The sequence below is a fragment of the Perca fluviatilis genome, chromosome 6, assembly GCF_010015445.1.
Source record: "Perca fluviatilis chromosome 6, GENO_Pfluv_1.0, whole genome shotgun sequence".
Classification (NCBI taxonomy): Eukaryota; Metazoa; Chordata; class Actinopteri; order Perciformes; family Percidae; genus Perca; species Perca fluviatilis.
Window position 1 is genome coordinate 28,358,039 of NC_053117.1, and position 17,222 is coordinate 28,375,260.

The window sequence follows — 17,222 nt, forward strand, 5'->3', positions numbered from 1 at the left end:
AGCATGGGACCAAGGCTTTGGTGAACACTGGGTTAATGAATTTATTAATTTACCTGTATTTAATTAAATTCTTTTATAAAATAAAATAAAACAGAATAAAGTAAACTCAACAAAACCGACAAAAATAAACATTGAATTTCAGTCATAGAAATAGAATGTGAGTGCCATGGACATTAAATGGACATTAAAATGGACATTGCCATATTTATTTTACTAGTTCAAGAGAAAATGGCGATTGTTGTTAGTTGTTATGCTAGTTTCAGAACTCCATTTTGGCCTCTAATTTAATTAATAGAATTTGATGACTTACCAATAGAAATATTAAGCAATTAAATCTAGCAATCCTCAATTCCCTTCTAGTAGCAAGGCAACGGAAACAAAAGACGCGTCTCCATGCCACTTCTCTGCTCATTTGTCGCGAAACCGCAAGTCCAGGACTTTCCGCAAGTCGGTTTATACGGAAGTTTAACTCGCAATGAAAGAATGAAAATTTGGCTCAAGCTCAGTTAGTAATGATTAGTCTGAAGTCTTATAGATCACAAAAAAACATTTCAGTGTTTGGCCAAAGCCTAAAGTAATTATTCTGTCTAACAAATAGATGTGATGGAATCACACAAACACACACAGTCCCCCACACACTCACAAGTATAAAAAAACGACATAGGCACACACTCAACCCACACACAACTGTGTTGCGGCCAAATAAATGAGCCGGCACTCCTCAGGCCTAATAGTCTGGCTGTAATTAACATTGTCATAGTGATAATAGCCATTTATCCCTGACATATCTCACACACACACATACACACACACACACATGGTCCAAAACCTCTATCTTGTCTAGGCAGCTCGCCCAGCTGTCACCTCCCTCATCCGTCTCTCTCCCTCCCACCTCCCCTCCTTTATCTCATCCACCTCCTCCTCTTCAGTATTTAGACCTCATGATCCTCCTTTTCCCCCTCCTCCTATCTACTCTTCTTCTGTACTCTTTGTATAGTGTTCTTTTTTTCTCTCTTCACTCCATCATCGCTCCTCCTTTCTCTCACTTCCTTTTCAAATATGCGAACCACATCCTTCTTCGTTTCACCATGTTTTCTCTTTCTTTCTTCAACCTTTCCCCTACTTAGTCAGTCTGTTTCTGTTTCACATTGCAACCTTTTCTTTTTAACATGCTGTGTTCACAATACAGAAGAATATTTTCAGCAGAAAACAGTTTTCCCCCAAATTGATTTCTACCATAATAACAAAGACTGGCACAGTTGTGGTAGACAAGGCGTGGACCCCAAAGGAGATTCAACAGGTGGACTAGGTAGTTTAAAAGGCTCCTTACTGGTGGATTTGTTTCTAACAGGAATGGCAGGCTTAAATCATGTAAACAAACAGAACCAGCGGACAGCAGGGCATCCACAAAACACATTTTTCAGGCAGGCAAAAGGTGAACAGATAACACACAAAGGCGGGTATTCTGGTAGGGAGTCATTTATAGTTTACCTTAGGTCAGCCCAAAATACACACATGCACGCCCCGGACCTATAAACGTGCATTATGGTTGTGGAGAGATGTTAAAGTGATGGGGCTGCCATAGTCAGCTGTCAGTTAGTTGGGGATTCAGTAGTCTTGCATTACCTCTGCTAACATGCTGCTTTAACAGAGTAATTTCCCAGTTTGGGATTAATAAAGTCCATCTATCTATCTATCTATCTATCTATCTATCTATCTATCTATCTATCTATCTTTAGCGTAAATAATCTACACGTGTATTGGATTTTGGATATTAATATTGAATATTAATCTATAATCAATTATAAATGAATAATTATTTGCACTCATGAAAATAGGGCACCACTTTGAGTTTTCTGAGGCGAAGACGCTCAAATTGAATGGATTAAATTATCAAATTTAACGTATAATATAATTTAACCGTAGAGTTCTTAGCTGTACATTGACCCGAGATTCTGTTCGTGAACAAGATAGACATACAACGACTTTATCAATAAATGAAAGGATTTATTAATCAGATAATTAAAATAAAATAACCAGGTACTGTAATGTAGAAAAAGGCAGGATAAATGAATGAGATATGAACACAGACTAACTGTTGAATTGAAACTTTAGTGATGGGAAAATGATTTGAAAACTATGAGAAAAACGAAGACTTAGGAAGATGACTAATTAATCATTTTAAACTGAATTTAAACTGACTCAACCTCAGAATTAGACATCAACTCTACATCAACCAGCGTGTTTGATTCGGCCTACTTCTGTCAGGTTGGTCCCTTCGGCTGTCGTCTCTGACGGCGGCTCACAGAAAGAGCAAAGGTTTCGTCCTCTGACGATCTGTGTCCACCTTCAGGAGGAATCAATGAGCCACGTCCTCACTGGCGATAGAAGAGGATTGCTTTTGCAGGAACAGAGTCTGATTGGCCAGCTGGCCCACGTCTGCAAGCAGTGTAGACGTTCAACAGCAGCGGTCAGCTAGCTGATGATGAGCTGATGAGAAGGCTCTTACAGCCTGAACAGAGTTGGTTCTCAACGAGTCGGTGTTCGTTTGATGTGTCCAAAAAGAAACCACTTGAAGGAAACAAAACTGTAGATTTGTAAAATGAAGGTTATTGAATTAATTAGTTTTAAATCTGGAAATACATTAGGATGACATTAGTTATTACTTTTGGGTTATAAGAAAGTTTAGGAGTACATTTAAAACATGTTTTATCTTTGTGGTTTCAACTTCACCCACATAGGAATGTCCACAGAGAGAGTTGGGTCAAAGGTTATGTTGCAGCTAGAACAGCACCAGTCCAATACACAATCTTTATGTCACTAGAAAATGAGTCTTTGGATAATTTTTTTTAAAATTTATTAAACCGATTTGAGGCTACACAATCCCCCACATGATTAGAAGATGACCCCGATGTGATCTTCGAATCGGCCATTTTGAAGGCCGATGAGGTGGTAGACGGCATCTCCGGTGGGAACAGCCACACAGCAAGAAGGTTCTGGGTTCAAACCCAGGTCGTCTCAGGCCTTTCTGTGTGGAGTTTGCATGTTCTCCCCGTGTTTGCGTGGGTTTCCTCTGGGTGCTCCGGTTTCTTCCCACCATAAAGGCATGCATGCTAGGCAACTAGGACTACAGTTGAAAATTTGCCGACTGGCTAACACTGGCACATTTACAGAAATGTTCATTTATGTGCATTGTCCTAATCAAATAAATAAACAAATTAAAAAATAAAGTGAAACAAACAGCATAATTGTTCACAGTTGATGTCTTATCCTGAGAATAACAAAAAAAAAAATGCTATCAATTATTGTTACTAAAGGTGTTCTATTCTACTAGGCTTACTTAATCCTATCTAGTAATTTAAAATACTCATGCACTAAAAAGAAAAGGGATGAGAGATGAGAAAGTACTCAAGCCAAGCTGTCAACTGAGTATTAACATCACTGAACATATCAGACATGAGCAGGTAACCAGCTGTGTGTGCAATCATAATCAACCTGTAATAGAATTAGCAGGTTTCCCACTGAACCTATGGTCTTAATGAGGTTTTCGGTATTCGTGTTAAAAATCGAATCAAGCATCAAAATCGTACATTGAACGGTTTTCAAAAGTTTCTAGCTGGATCGGTTGTTTCGTAATTCACTCTAGAATATCACACTGAATTTCAGCCTGCAGTTTATTATAGCGCTTGATAGCAGCTACTGTATGTAGATAGCATTGACGGAGGAGATTGCTAAACTCAAAAAGGTTTGGTTTTGTCAGCTGTTGGTTCACCCCCACTTGTTAAATCTTAATTTAAATTTAAATTAAAACAGTATTGTGGATGGTAAACTTGACTAGAAAAACACATCTCTAAAGTGCTGTGTTAGCACAAGAGTATTGTCTGGATACACCGCCTATCTATTCTGGGATAGGGGAAATAACACTCTGGCTTGTTTGTATTTCTACCAATCCCAGCCGTCCTGGGCCGTGCTAAGCCCCAATAGTGGAAGTAGTGAGAGGGGAGGGACATCCGGATGTCAGGCTTCATCCCAGCAAGGTACATCTGTTGAGCCAGACTAGGGGTTCAGTCCTTTATGGACTGAGCTACTGCCGCCCCAAACTATTAAAAGTTAACAAAAGGCTGAACTTCAGAAGCTGTAAAAACTACAGAAACTCACTGAGACTAGACAGAAGAGTGTCATGGACTTCATCTGTTGGGTATCTGTTTCTGTCCGAGTCACAGCACAGATAGTACTGGGAAAATTCAGGATTTCAGGTTAAGGGGATTTAATTACCACTGTGCCTTATGGCTGTAGCAGATACTAACAGGCCACAACATTAACCTGAATGCCTTTGGGTAAAATGTGCTGCAGACACATAATACCCTTTTACTTTCTTAATCTAAACATTCAAAGACAACCACATACCGATATACACATATGCAGACTGTTTGTGTTCATAGATGTAAGGATGTTGTGATATTGATGATGCAACAGTTTCGAGTAAACAGTATTGACTTATGTGGCACAGGGCAGCCGCTCTGCTTAATCACAATTTCAGTTGATGTCGAGGTTCATTTACTTTAACAAGACCTGCAAAAACAAGCTATTCTCAGGACTTCTCTCTTAGACGAAAAGAGAGGGAGACATTTTAGGAAAGAAACAGAACCAACATGGGTAAAGTAAAACCATTTCCTTGTAGGCATTACTGCATGCCACTTGACACAGTCAGCAACATGCAAGTGTTTTTTCCCCCACATCAACTTTAAGGAAAAAAACTATATATTATGTGTACATTATTATAGACACTTTTAAATTCAGTTGTGGCCAAATAGCTAGATTTCACTTTTCTATTAACTCCTCCTAATTACTCGCCTGTGGCTAGTAAACAAGCTTAATTTCCTGCTGTCTTTTTTTAACCAAGATTACTTGAGTTAGGAGAGATGACAATTAAGATGAAGATCACTAAATAATGTTTAACTGGTTGCTCTAAAGCAGTTACATCTCTTTGGGGAAAAGGGTCGTATAGTAAATAGTGCCCCTTGCTCTTTACAAAAGAGTTCAACTTATCTAGCAACAAAAAGTTTATTTTGGTTTACTGTGCTGGGGGCTCTCTGCACCAAATGCATGAACTTACCCGTGTTTACGTATTGTATAGAGACTGCCCATTGTAATAACAATACTAACAATAACTATAACAGTTAAATCAAAATATCATTAGTTGAGGTAACAACACAAAAGACTAACGGTAACAAGTGATTTTAATTTTTTTTTTAATATTTTTCTGTGGGACCAGAGGGTTTTTTAGTTGTCTTTATCCCAGCTGATGTCACTGCACCTCTTTCCCTGCTTTTGTTTTTAGTTAAATTTTAACAAAATTGCCCATTGAAAACAGCCGCATGGGAATTATCACTATCTATCCAAATGTGCTTACTGTGTGTATGTGAATACCCAGACTTCGTACAGCAGTACATTAAGGCATTTAAATCTAAAATACTGTCCAGGGCCACACCACACATACAGGCGCACGCAAGTAAGCACACGCACGAAAGGAAGTGCAATGCACTTGATGTGTTTAATGGGTCTGTAGTAAATTGCAGCTAAGTGCCTTCAACCAATTTTCCTTTCACAGCTGTGGCCTGACACACACACACACACAAGCAAGCAAGCAAACACACTCACACAGAAAACACTGCACAGGTTAATGTGACGAGCAAGACACAGGAAAAAATTGCTTTAAAGAGCAAATAAAATCTAACACAGTTCAGATAAAGTCAAGGTCCTGACAGTTATCTGTATTACTATGTGTTACAGTAAGATGTTTTAATATTAAATTAGTCTGGTACTTCCTATGTGTTTTCATGTGCTAAATATGCTTTTGGTTTGATATTCAATTGTCTAAAAGTAGACTTAGATCTTTACCTGACCATCACCTTTCTGTAATATGTAGCTGCTTTTGTTGGAACCTAATTCATACAATGGAATATCTTCTGATTATATGCAATCTGCATATGTTACTAAATTAAAATAATACCCTTATATAGTACATAAACCAAGTTTTGTCAATGCAGCAAGATAACCCAACTTGAAGTAATCTCTATTAATGTGTTAACTTAGCCGTGAAAATGAAATTGGACCAGTAACATGCTGAACATCTGATTTGCACACATGCACACCTTCATTGATTTCATTGCTTCACTAATGCCATTTAAAGTGCTATAAGCAACATGCATGCATCTTGACCTTTAATTTTTTTTTTTGGCCTTCTGCTGTGTCCTGGCAGTACAGATCTCTAATGCACAAAACACATCCAAGCTTTCTTTATGTTTAATTCTGTTGTTTTTAGTCTCTTTACAATCACATACAGACACATAACAAAACAAGAAGTTTAAGTCGAAAGTAAGAAAGAGGTGAGGAGGAACAGGGACAATAAACATGAGAAACATAACATCGCCAAAGCAGTATAGGGAGATAAAGATATGCAAGAAAGCATCCAAAGAAAACCAATGTAATGAGAAGCAAACAGTATTCTGGCCACATTGTTCTAAATTCTTCTTTTTCCCTGTGTATCATTCTTTCCTGCCCTATTATGTACTGTACATACTCAGATGAACACACTATTTAGTATTTCACTACTTTGCCCCTAGTCAAACACTCAATAAACCATCCAATGGCTGTATAGCTTATTCGTCAAGACATCATGGAAGTTTCTTAGTAAATATAAAACTGCTCGTCTCTTCTCCCCTTTATCCTCTCTGCTTCTCTTTGTATTTCCTCTCACAGTGTCTAACTTGCAGTCTTCTTTTGTACCATTTTTATTTTGTATTTCTCTTTCTTGTTTATGTATTCTTCTCTCTCACACTTTTTGTAGTGTATGCGCACACAGAGAAATAACAACTGCAATTTAATAACGACACAAGGTCTTGATGAAATTTCCGATCTGTTACTAGAAGGTATTTTTTAGCTTCCTGATGAAAAAGCCACTTACCCCATTAACATTTAGCCCAATTAGCTAATTGGATATATATGGATGTTGATAAATAAAGTGGTTTTAATTTCTTTTTATGTTATTTAGTGGCTTCAACACAGTGTTTGTGGTGTTTATACATGTGTCAGTGTGTGTGTGTGTGTGTGTGTGTGTGTGAGAAAGAGAGAGAGATAGAGCGACAGAGAAGGAAGGCGAGACAGAAAGAGAACTGCTTACATACTCTTATTGTCACAGTTAGAATTGAATTTGTACAGAAGAGCAAAAAGCTCAATGTTTTTCACTGTGTCAACTCTTTTAGAACACTGTGTGTGTGTGTGTGTGTGTGTGTGTGTGTGTGTGTGTGTGTGTGTGTGTGTGTGTGTGTGTGTGTGTGTGTATGTGTGCGTGCATGTGCATGTGCATGTGCATGTGCATGTGCATGTGCGCACAAACATATTTGTCAGTGCTCACCGAATGCATGTGTGCACACACACACATTTATTTTCTCTATTGCTATTCCCTCTTTTTCCCACATCTCTCTGACTCACTCATGCACACACACAAACACACACAGACACACACACACACACACACACACACAAACACCGGGTGTATGCAGGAACATGCATGAATGGACCTCATATTCATTCATACATAGAAATACTTGACACACAAGACCTCACCACATGCACACACACACACAAACACACATATCCTCTGAGCTTATCTCAGTGCACTGTGGAGCAGCTTTTGAAGGCAGTAGGGAGCCAGCTGTTGACGAGCCACTTAATAATTCCCTTGGACAGGCATGACATTTTTTCCTTTTCTCTCTCTGTCTCCTTTGCTCTTGCTCTAATATTCTTCCTGCTGTGTTTTTTTTCACTTTCTCTATTTTTCTAATTTTCTGCTTTGTTTTTATTTTTTTACTCCCTTCTCTCTGTCTCTTCCATTTCTGTCTTTATTCTGCTTCCTTTGATTCATCTTTGTGCTAGTAAACGCAAGACCTTATTAACATGAAGGTTAATAAGGTACTTGCAATGATAGTCTGCTTCTTGAGTAAAGTACGGGGTAATACGGCAGGTTTTCTGAACATGCATTCCACATGCATTGGACCTACATCATTCATATTAGGTGATTGTGACAGATTAATCTTTCACTGTTACTGTTGGCAGTTTTGGTTTATGTAGTCTACCTCTCTCCTCAGGGAGTCAGTTCAATTATGATTAAACATGAATATAATTCAATTAAGTTTCTATCCCTATTAGAGATGCTCGTTCACCAACGTGTCGTGATCAACCCAGGTCGAGGGTCATGCACTCAGGTCAGCAGACACAGTTTGACCAATGCAAATAGACTATCAATTCATGTTTAACCTGTCAGTGTATACCTCTGAATGTGGTATAAAGGCCTAAAGTGGCACAGCAAAATTCAGTGCCACTTGTTTGCACAATATGTGGTTGTAGAAGCTTGGTGATGTAAGGACTACTCTCAGAGCTGGTTGGTAAACTACCATAGCTGGTGAGCTAACTGCTAACAAGCTAGCCATAAGGGAACATGCTACCACTTGTCAGCCACAACACATCTTGTGATCGCATTATGAATTGCGTGCTCACCAGTTTTAAGTGTCCCCTTGAAACCTACATTGTGTTAAAACTCACTTTTGTTTTGTTCCCTTGTGGTGAGGATGAAGTTTTCATTTGATTCTCCATATCTTCATACGTTTATTAGATTCCGGGCTTTGAGCCATATCAGCCACCATACTGGATACTGTACAACCTACATCACCTCTGTAGACCCTCGATTCAGATAAAGAAAAACTCCACACACCGACACACAAAGTAAAACTATTTAATGGCCACTTTGTTGCCAGTTTAAATTCACTTAAGCTTTTAGTTTAAGGACGGAAATCAGATGTGAGGGTTTTGCAGAAGGCAGCAACTCATTTTTTTATTTAAAAAAAATATATGGTTCACTGGTTGTTGTTGTTGTCTTTTCTTTTGGCCTGTGGTGCAGATAGCAGAGATGTAAACGTGATGTTATCTGTTGCACTACTATAGCCTTCAAGAGGCTACTGCCCTGAAATACACATACATTTTAACATACACATATAAGCTACCTACTAACATAAACACATCCAATCTTCCTCTTTGATTTTTATCCCTCCATCTGCTCTCCTTCCCTTGAGGCGGAAGAAGAATCTTACAGTTAATTCGTAATTCGTAAAAAAAAAAATCTCTGCAGGTCTACTTTCTTTGTGCCCTTCATCTTCCTCTCCTGCGCTCCCGCTTTCATCTTTCCATGCTTTTAATCCTGTTTGTCCCCGCTTCTCTCCCTCCTACTCTTCCTCACCTGTTTCTCACCTTCAACCTGCATAACTCTCTTCTGACGTGTTGCATATCTACAGTATCTATTTCTGCTTTCAGGCAAGACTGAGCAGAGTGTAAGGAGGAGAGGGGAAAAACTAGGAGAATTACAGATTAAGAAAGTGTATTTGTATATATGAGAGAGAGAGAGAGAGAGAGAGAGAGAGAGAGAGAGAGAGACAGAGAGAGATCTCATTAAGGAAAAGGTCACATAGCGGTGTGTGGCAGAGAAGGATAGGTCATTAGGAAACATGTACTGGTCACATGCACTTAAACTCTTGTTTATGAGCGTGTGTGTCAGAGGTCCTATCTTGTTAAGTTTATTTGTCTTATTTGTGTGTAGTGTATTTGTGTTATTTGTGTGTGCATGTTTGCACGTGTGTATCTCTGCTCTGATATGCTGTTTATACTTGTGTGTTTGTGCGTACATGTAACATGTTGTATAACAATGTTAAAATGTCATTTTACATTATAGATACACACACACACATGCACGCACACACACACGCACACACACACACACACACACACACACACACACAAACAAAGAACAGGTTTGGCGGTAAAGCAGGTTTTCCATTAATTAAATGTTTGGTGGTTTGATCTCTGGCTCCTTTCGATCACATGCCAAAGCATCGATAAGAATTGTGGAAAGAATATTTATTCCCAAAATGATGTGCAAGTCCATGTCCTAACTTTCGAAAAATGTGCTCAAACTGAGATGTAAAATTTGTCCTCACAAAGACAAAGATACAAGAACACACGCATTATTGTATACCGAAGGTGCAGAAGATTTTGGATGGAAACCATTTCAATGCAAACTGTGTCTGGAGACAATGCAGTACATTTCTTCTTCATCTTCTCTGTTGGCATCCTGTATGCTCCGCTGAATTCCACAAGAGACCAATAGCAGATACACACAAACACACTTCCCATCCAGAAGTAGTGGGCCCAGCGAAACACAGTATAATCAGGCTTGTGTGTGTGTGTGTGTGTGTATGTTGGCGGTGATAAATGCCCTCTTGGAAACTCAATGCCAAATAATCAAGACTGACACTGGCACACTGCGCTCTGAGGTGTCTGTGCGTGTGCTGGTTTGTTTGCGCTATTTTTGTTGGAAGGATCTAATCAAATGTAATCATGTTGATTACATTAATTTTGAGGTTTATAATCACCTCTCTCTCTCTCTCTCTCTCTCTCTCTCTCTCTCTCTCTCTCTCTCTCTTCTCTCTCTCTCTTTCATTTAAAACTCTCCCCTGGTCCCTGGTTCTTGTTTATTCCTGTCTCTCCTGCATCTTTCATCATCTTCTACTTCGTCTCAAACATAAAAAGTAAATAGGACTGCTGTCAGAACAAATTATTCTTAGAAATAGAAGAATTCACAGAAATTCTGAAAATGTGAAAGACATTTTTTGATGAACCTTTTGCCTATTTCATTCTTCTTTCATTGCAGATGTTTCAGACTTTAAAACATGTTTATAGTTACTTCCCATTCAGGGTTATATTATAATAACATATTATAGTATAACTAGAAGGGCACTTGCAGAGCGCAGACCTTGCCCCATCTCGCAATATTAACGAAAGTGAAAAATAACTTGTGTATCTGCCCCCTGATTTGGATCCGCTCCAAACTGTAATAGATTCCTGCTTGGCCCATGCTACACCCTTCCACCAACTGTCATGAAAATTGTGCTAGTAGTTATTCCGTTATCCTGCTGACAGACAAACAAACCAACAAACAAACAACGGACAAACCAAACTGAAAACAGTTAGAAAACTGTAATATAGTGCCAACAGGAAGAAACTGCAGATTGAAGAATGTTTTCTTTTAAAGAAACTTTTTCTTTCTCTTTCTCTCTCTCTGTAGGACACAGAGGTGTTGAACACAGCCATTCTTACGGGTCGGCGCGTCGCAGTGCCTATCAAACTGGTTACCGTGGAAACCGACGGGCAAGTGAGGGAGGTGGACGACTTGGTCACCTGCAGCTCGACAGACGTGGACGTGGTCAAGGTACACACAGAGAGATACGTATATAGGAATTATAAATTAATTTGGTTTATTATTCTATCCACACAAACACACAGCTGCCGATGATCTGATTCACACACGCATATTCAAAAACACAAATTCCGGCATTGCATTTTGAGGTAAGATAGTAAAGTAAACCAGTTGATATTTTGCTTTGTGATTGAACATGGGCTAAAGTAAAAAATGGGCTCAAGCTATTTTAAAGAATATTTTAAGTCATGGTCTATCAGGTAAGTTAAATGTGGATTAAAAAATCATTTCTCAAGAGTTTGAGAAATACAAACATTTAAAGAATAGGGAAATCACAATAATGTGAGGAGGTAAACTTGGGGGTATTTTACACAGCAAGGGATCCATCTTGAATCATCATTATAATCTAAAATCTTGGAGGATTTGTGCTGTTCTCTAATTCGCTTTGTGCAACGGAGCATAATGAGACACTTATCACAGTGTGCAGGCCTTTTTTAAATCTCACTTTCCATTTACTGAATGTCGTATTAAAGTCTCAGAATTGCTGATATGTGGGGAACTTTGCACTTACTTGACCATAAAAAGCAATAGTTTCTTTTTTGTTCTGAAAGAGGGAACAAAAGTAATTTACATTTGGTTCAGTGTTTTGGTAAAGTAAAGCAGAACTAATACAATACCATGAAAACATGCTAAACAGGTAAACAGATGTGTCCATTAGAGAAAATCCATAGATTGCTGAGTGATTACTAAACTACAGCTATAAGTCTTTAAATAAAGAAAATGGTTTGGTAAAGGTTGTTTTCTTTTCAGCTTCCAGACATTATAGAAAATAGTCTAGTAGCAGGTTGCATTAAAAATATGTATGCTATTCAGCTGATTAAAAGTGCCCTGTGAAGTTTACATGCAGTGTTACTGACCAAAACACACTGTGTACATCCTTTAGGCCTAACAACGATGTTCTATCCTTTGATTGATCTATATTTACTTGCTAGCAATCTTCCTCTCTTGCCTTTGTATTTTTGTCTTTCATGGCGAGCTACCTTGTATACAACGTCAATCATGCATATCCTCATCCATATGCCTGAGAACAAACGAAACAAATACCCACTCATGAAACTATTGCTCCAGAATGTAGTGGTCAAAAACTCCTCAGGATACTGTTATCTCCCAACGCAGTTTTCTGAAAGTGGAAGGGCATATATAGTCTGTATTGTAAGTATGACTGCTCAATCTACTGTTTATTTTACAGTTTTTTTCAATTGCTAAACGACAATGGGCACAACTGGAGTCACATGTGCAAAACTCTAACTACATTCTGCACAGCAGCAGTTCATGTGGACCAAACTCTAGTTCGTTTCTCATTGCTTGAACACAGTTTTCAAAACTCTACACACTTATCCCATGATAAGTATCCACTTATCCCATGACAACGTGCACAACACTGAAGATTTACAGCACTTTGTTCAAATGCTAACACACTGCTGTCAAAACTGTTAACCACACATTCAAAACAGAATAGATTTCAGTCTGGTGCCTATCAAACACTGCTGATTGCAGTTTTAGCTGAAAGCCTAAGCAGGTGTCTTGATTTAGACTAGTTAGTGAAGATATACGGTATTTATATAGAGAAAGCTCACACCAAATAAGAATGAAACAATTATACACTGTACCGTTTGACAGAAACAGGTAAAAGAGCAAAGATATCAACATGTCCAGGTAAGATGTCTGAGGTTATGTACACAGCTATAAAAAAAAGTGAAAAACACTATATGTTTACAATAGTAAAACTGCGTTCTTACTGTTTTTCAGAAAGTAATGGAGGTGAAAGCAATAGAAACACCACATTCATTTTTATTTAGAGATGATGCAGACATCCAATGTGATGAAGAAAACTTGCCACATGATGCTGGACAGAGACAGGATTAGTCACACTATTCTTTGGTACTGTTATGTACCTTTAGTTTTTTTTACCCAGTAATTCCATAAATTACTAGAGATAAAATACTATATTGAAGAAAACTGCTGATTTTCATTCCTTCTTGTTTACCTTATGTAAAAATTGGTATGTTATACAATCTATATTTTTTCCTTAAATAAACTATTGAGTAGTGTCAAGTCACTCAAATTGTTCAAACTGTAAAGATGAGAAAGTTTGTAATTTCTGTATTGGTGTTTGATGCTAGTGTTTTTACTCTCAGTGTGTTCTGAGTGACAGTGTGTGTGTGTGTGTGTGTGTGTGTGTGTGTGTGTGTGTGTGTGTGTGTGTGTGTGTGTGTGTGTGTGTGTGTGTGTGTGTGTGTGTGTGTGTGTGTGTGTGTGTGTTATCTCAGTGAGGATTGTTCATAGTGTTTGGCTGCACTGAGCCTGTTTTGAGACGTGTGTTAAGAGTTGTGTTGCTTTGAATGAGTTTTGCAGGTGATGTGAACTGTTTAGCTCAGGTGACTGTAGGTAGTGCAGACTGTAGTTTGAGTTTTGCACATGTGACTCCAGTTGTGCTCACTGTCGTTTAGCAATCGGAAAAAACTGTAATTACATTTTGTCCTACCAGAAAATAACCACATAAACACCTGCGCTCTTGTGTTTATCGTACTTATTTGTGTTAAAAAAATATAATTTTTAATTGATATGATTTTCTAATTAAAACAAGCTTAAAGGTGCTGTGTGCATGGAACCCCAATTCCTAAAATGTGATGCATGTCATCACTATCCTGCTTTTCTTTTTGACTCTCTAATCAGTCCTTGCTGTCCACTTAATCCCCTCGAGGTCACGGTCTTGCACTACGTCCCCCCTGTGCCCTCAGTGAAACGCACCTTGCTGTGACAGTTTCAATATGAAGCCAATTTCCTGGTACAAGCCGACAGGAGTGGTGCTGTTTAAGTAAAATCAATAGCAACACAGTGAAAATGGAAGGAACTCATTCAGATAGATGTAGTGTAGTGCGTGCGTGCGTGCATGTGTGTGTGTGTGTGTGTGTGTGTGTGTGTGCGCATGTGTGTGTGCTTGTGTGCCTGTCCTTGTGAGCATACATGTGAGTGAAACAAGTAGACAAGGAAAGTAAAGAGTTTTTGTGAGGGATGACCATATCTAGCTCTTTATAGACAACAAGCATACAAATACCGAGATGCCTCTATGGAGACAGCATAACATGTAGATAATACCAGATCTTAAGCTTAACGTTAAAACAATAAGCAATCTAAAGCAGCATTTAGAGAAACCCCAAAGCAAAGTTTTGTCTCAACAAATTCACCTGATTTTGACCGATGGAGTATTTTTGACTCTGTTAACTCAGAGTCAGACTAACTTTAATACTTACCAGGATCTCCAGTCATTTCTGTTACGTTTCTTCAGACTTTCTTGCTGTACATTTTGCAAAGTGAAGTCATACAACTACCCATAAGTGCTAATTTTTTTTTTTTTTATGAAACTGAAATATGTTGAACTTTTTGTCTCATTTCTTAGCTACTGATCAAACCCTTTCCATCCATTCTGTATGCAGTCATGGCGCCTTTATATATAGTATACTAGTAATTCTTCATTTCCTCTGAAAACCAGGGAATTTAGTTGCAGGGGTGGACACAGACTTTACAAGCATTCATAGGAAACTGATATCCTACCCTGCTGAACTGTGAGCATCAACCCTGCTTTATATCATTGAAGCATGGACCCACGTTTTCAGGATGAAGAAAAGATCCCCTGAATTACTTCAACATCGCACAAATCTAATTACACATTTTATTGATATATACTGTATACAATGTACATTTTTGGTAAAGCAAGGCAATAACAGACAGGATTAGTAAAATAATACAGAGGCCCTTCTCACCAACCAAAAAAAAGGTGCTTCGAACAACAGCAGCTATTAAATAAAAACACATTTTCAAATCTCTGCTGCTGATGTTTTATTTATGATGTACAGAAAGTGTCAAATGGGAAAAGCTAACTCAACCAATTTAGATCAATTTTAGTACAGGGCGCCAATGCTATGACAGTCACTGTTATAACACGGCACAGAGGAGACACTATAAGCAGTTTAGCAACCTCCTCTTTTGTGCTGAGTTTGTTTGTGTGGAAAAGAGTGTGTATGTATGATTGAGTGTTAGCAAACTGTTGTTTGTTGACATCTGATGAAAGCTATACCCTCTCTTGTATTTCCTTTTACACACACACACACACACACACACACACACACACACACACACACACACACACACACACACACAGAAAGCTTTAACACAGACAGCTGTTTGACAATGGAACCCATAGGGTACAGCTTCAGGTAGCTGTAGCTGTCAGTGAGTCACTATGACAGCTGTAAAGTGCAATCCAGAGAACCTACGCAGCATACACAGAGGACTATCTCACCCTGACCTGAGGCTCTGAAGCAGTTCTTCCACAGGCTTCATACAAAATGTGTATCTCTTGGCAGGCCTAAACTGCTACAGGTCCCTAACTAATAGCAACAAAATACTGTCCATTTAGATGTGCATGATTTAATGCCAGGCTCCCATTATTTACGTCATACATTGGCTTTTTCATAGGTCCAGTTCATGCTAAATATAAATTAGTTATATGATAATTTTCTGACTTTACATTTTGTAAAGATTGTTTGTGTGCAGTGACTCGGCACACTTGATTTACACCAACAAGTCCTTCATATTACATGAACAACACACTTCTTTGTTTGTCTGATGGCCTATACAGCAGCCTTCTGTCTGGTTTCAATATTACAGTAAGTCAACTCAACTTTATATATATCACACTTTACACACAACCCAGTGGATCAAAAGTGCTTATACAGCCCAGAGAGAAAAACAGAAAAAAGAAAAGAATCAGAATCCAGTTTATTGCTAAGTAGGTTTTCACATACAATGAATTTGCTTTGGTGTTTTGGTGCACAACATAAACAAGTAAGAGAAAATTAAATCAACAATGAAAGCAAGTGATGCAAAAAAAAACTAAAGACATAACTATAGAATGGAAGAAAATTTGAATAAAAATATTTTTTAAAAGTGCTATATAAATAGAGGAGACATACAAAACAAAAAAGTTAAAAAGAAATCACAGAATAGAGAAAATTGTTACACTTTACTTGATGTTTTCTACATATGAGTGAAATTACACTGTCATGAACGTGTCATAAAACATAATAAACTAGTCATAAACGTTTATGACATAACGCTTCTTTTAGCAAGTGTGTTTGGTTTTGTCATGACAAGTTATGGTTAGGGTTATGGTTCATGTGTTCATAACAGTGTCATGTCACTCTTATGTAGAACACTTCAAGTAAAGTGTTACCAAACAAATACCACCAAGTCCTCCAACTAAAGTTTGTCCATGATGAACAAAATCTTGAACTGTAGCCACTGAACATGGCAGCCTCTGAAATGTCAGTGGCAGTGCATTTATCTTTGAAGCTATGTCTCAGCAGAGCCACATAATACTGAATTTATAAGATACTTACCTCTATAGTAGCTTTTACAATTTGTTTATAGGTTCCGGATCGTTGCAATAATGAAAAGCATTAAGCCAGCAGAGAAAATAAATGGGTGAATCCAGCAAACACTGCAATTTCCTTCACATGTGTTTTAACTGTCACATTCCACTTTTTTATTGCAGGTTTGTTGAGCAACTGCTCCACTTTGAATGCAGAATAAACTCCTGAGGGAAAAAAATAAAAAAAACTGTTCCTCTGCTGTTGTAAGTTACAAGCAATAGTCTAAGGAAGATTAGAGTTCTCATTTGGATTCACATCGCATTCCATTAACCAACCTTTTGTTTAATTACTCATGGTGGATAAATGTTTGCAGGGGGAATTGCACAGTGCTTTACCCTTCCCTGCTAATGGACGTATGGATGGAATGACTGGCTAAGCCTGTCACTGGCTGTTGGTTACTGCTGTAGATTTCACTGATG

The 17,222-nt window shown here is 38.2% G+C and overlaps 1 protein-coding gene across 1 annotated transcript in view; it reads left to right on the forward strand.

Moving 5' to 3' along the window:
- The window catches only part of si:dkey-215k6.1 (transmembrane protein 132C), a 304,130-nt gene that overhangs the window by 240,125 nt on the left and 46,783 nt on the right, over positions 1-17,222 (forward strand). The window contains exon 6 of the mRNA XM_039803645.1: positions 11,177-11,320. Coding sequence (XP_039659579.1) covers positions 11,177-11,320 — 144 coding nt within the window. The remainder of the gene's footprint in view (positions 1-11,176; positions 11,321-17,222) is intronic.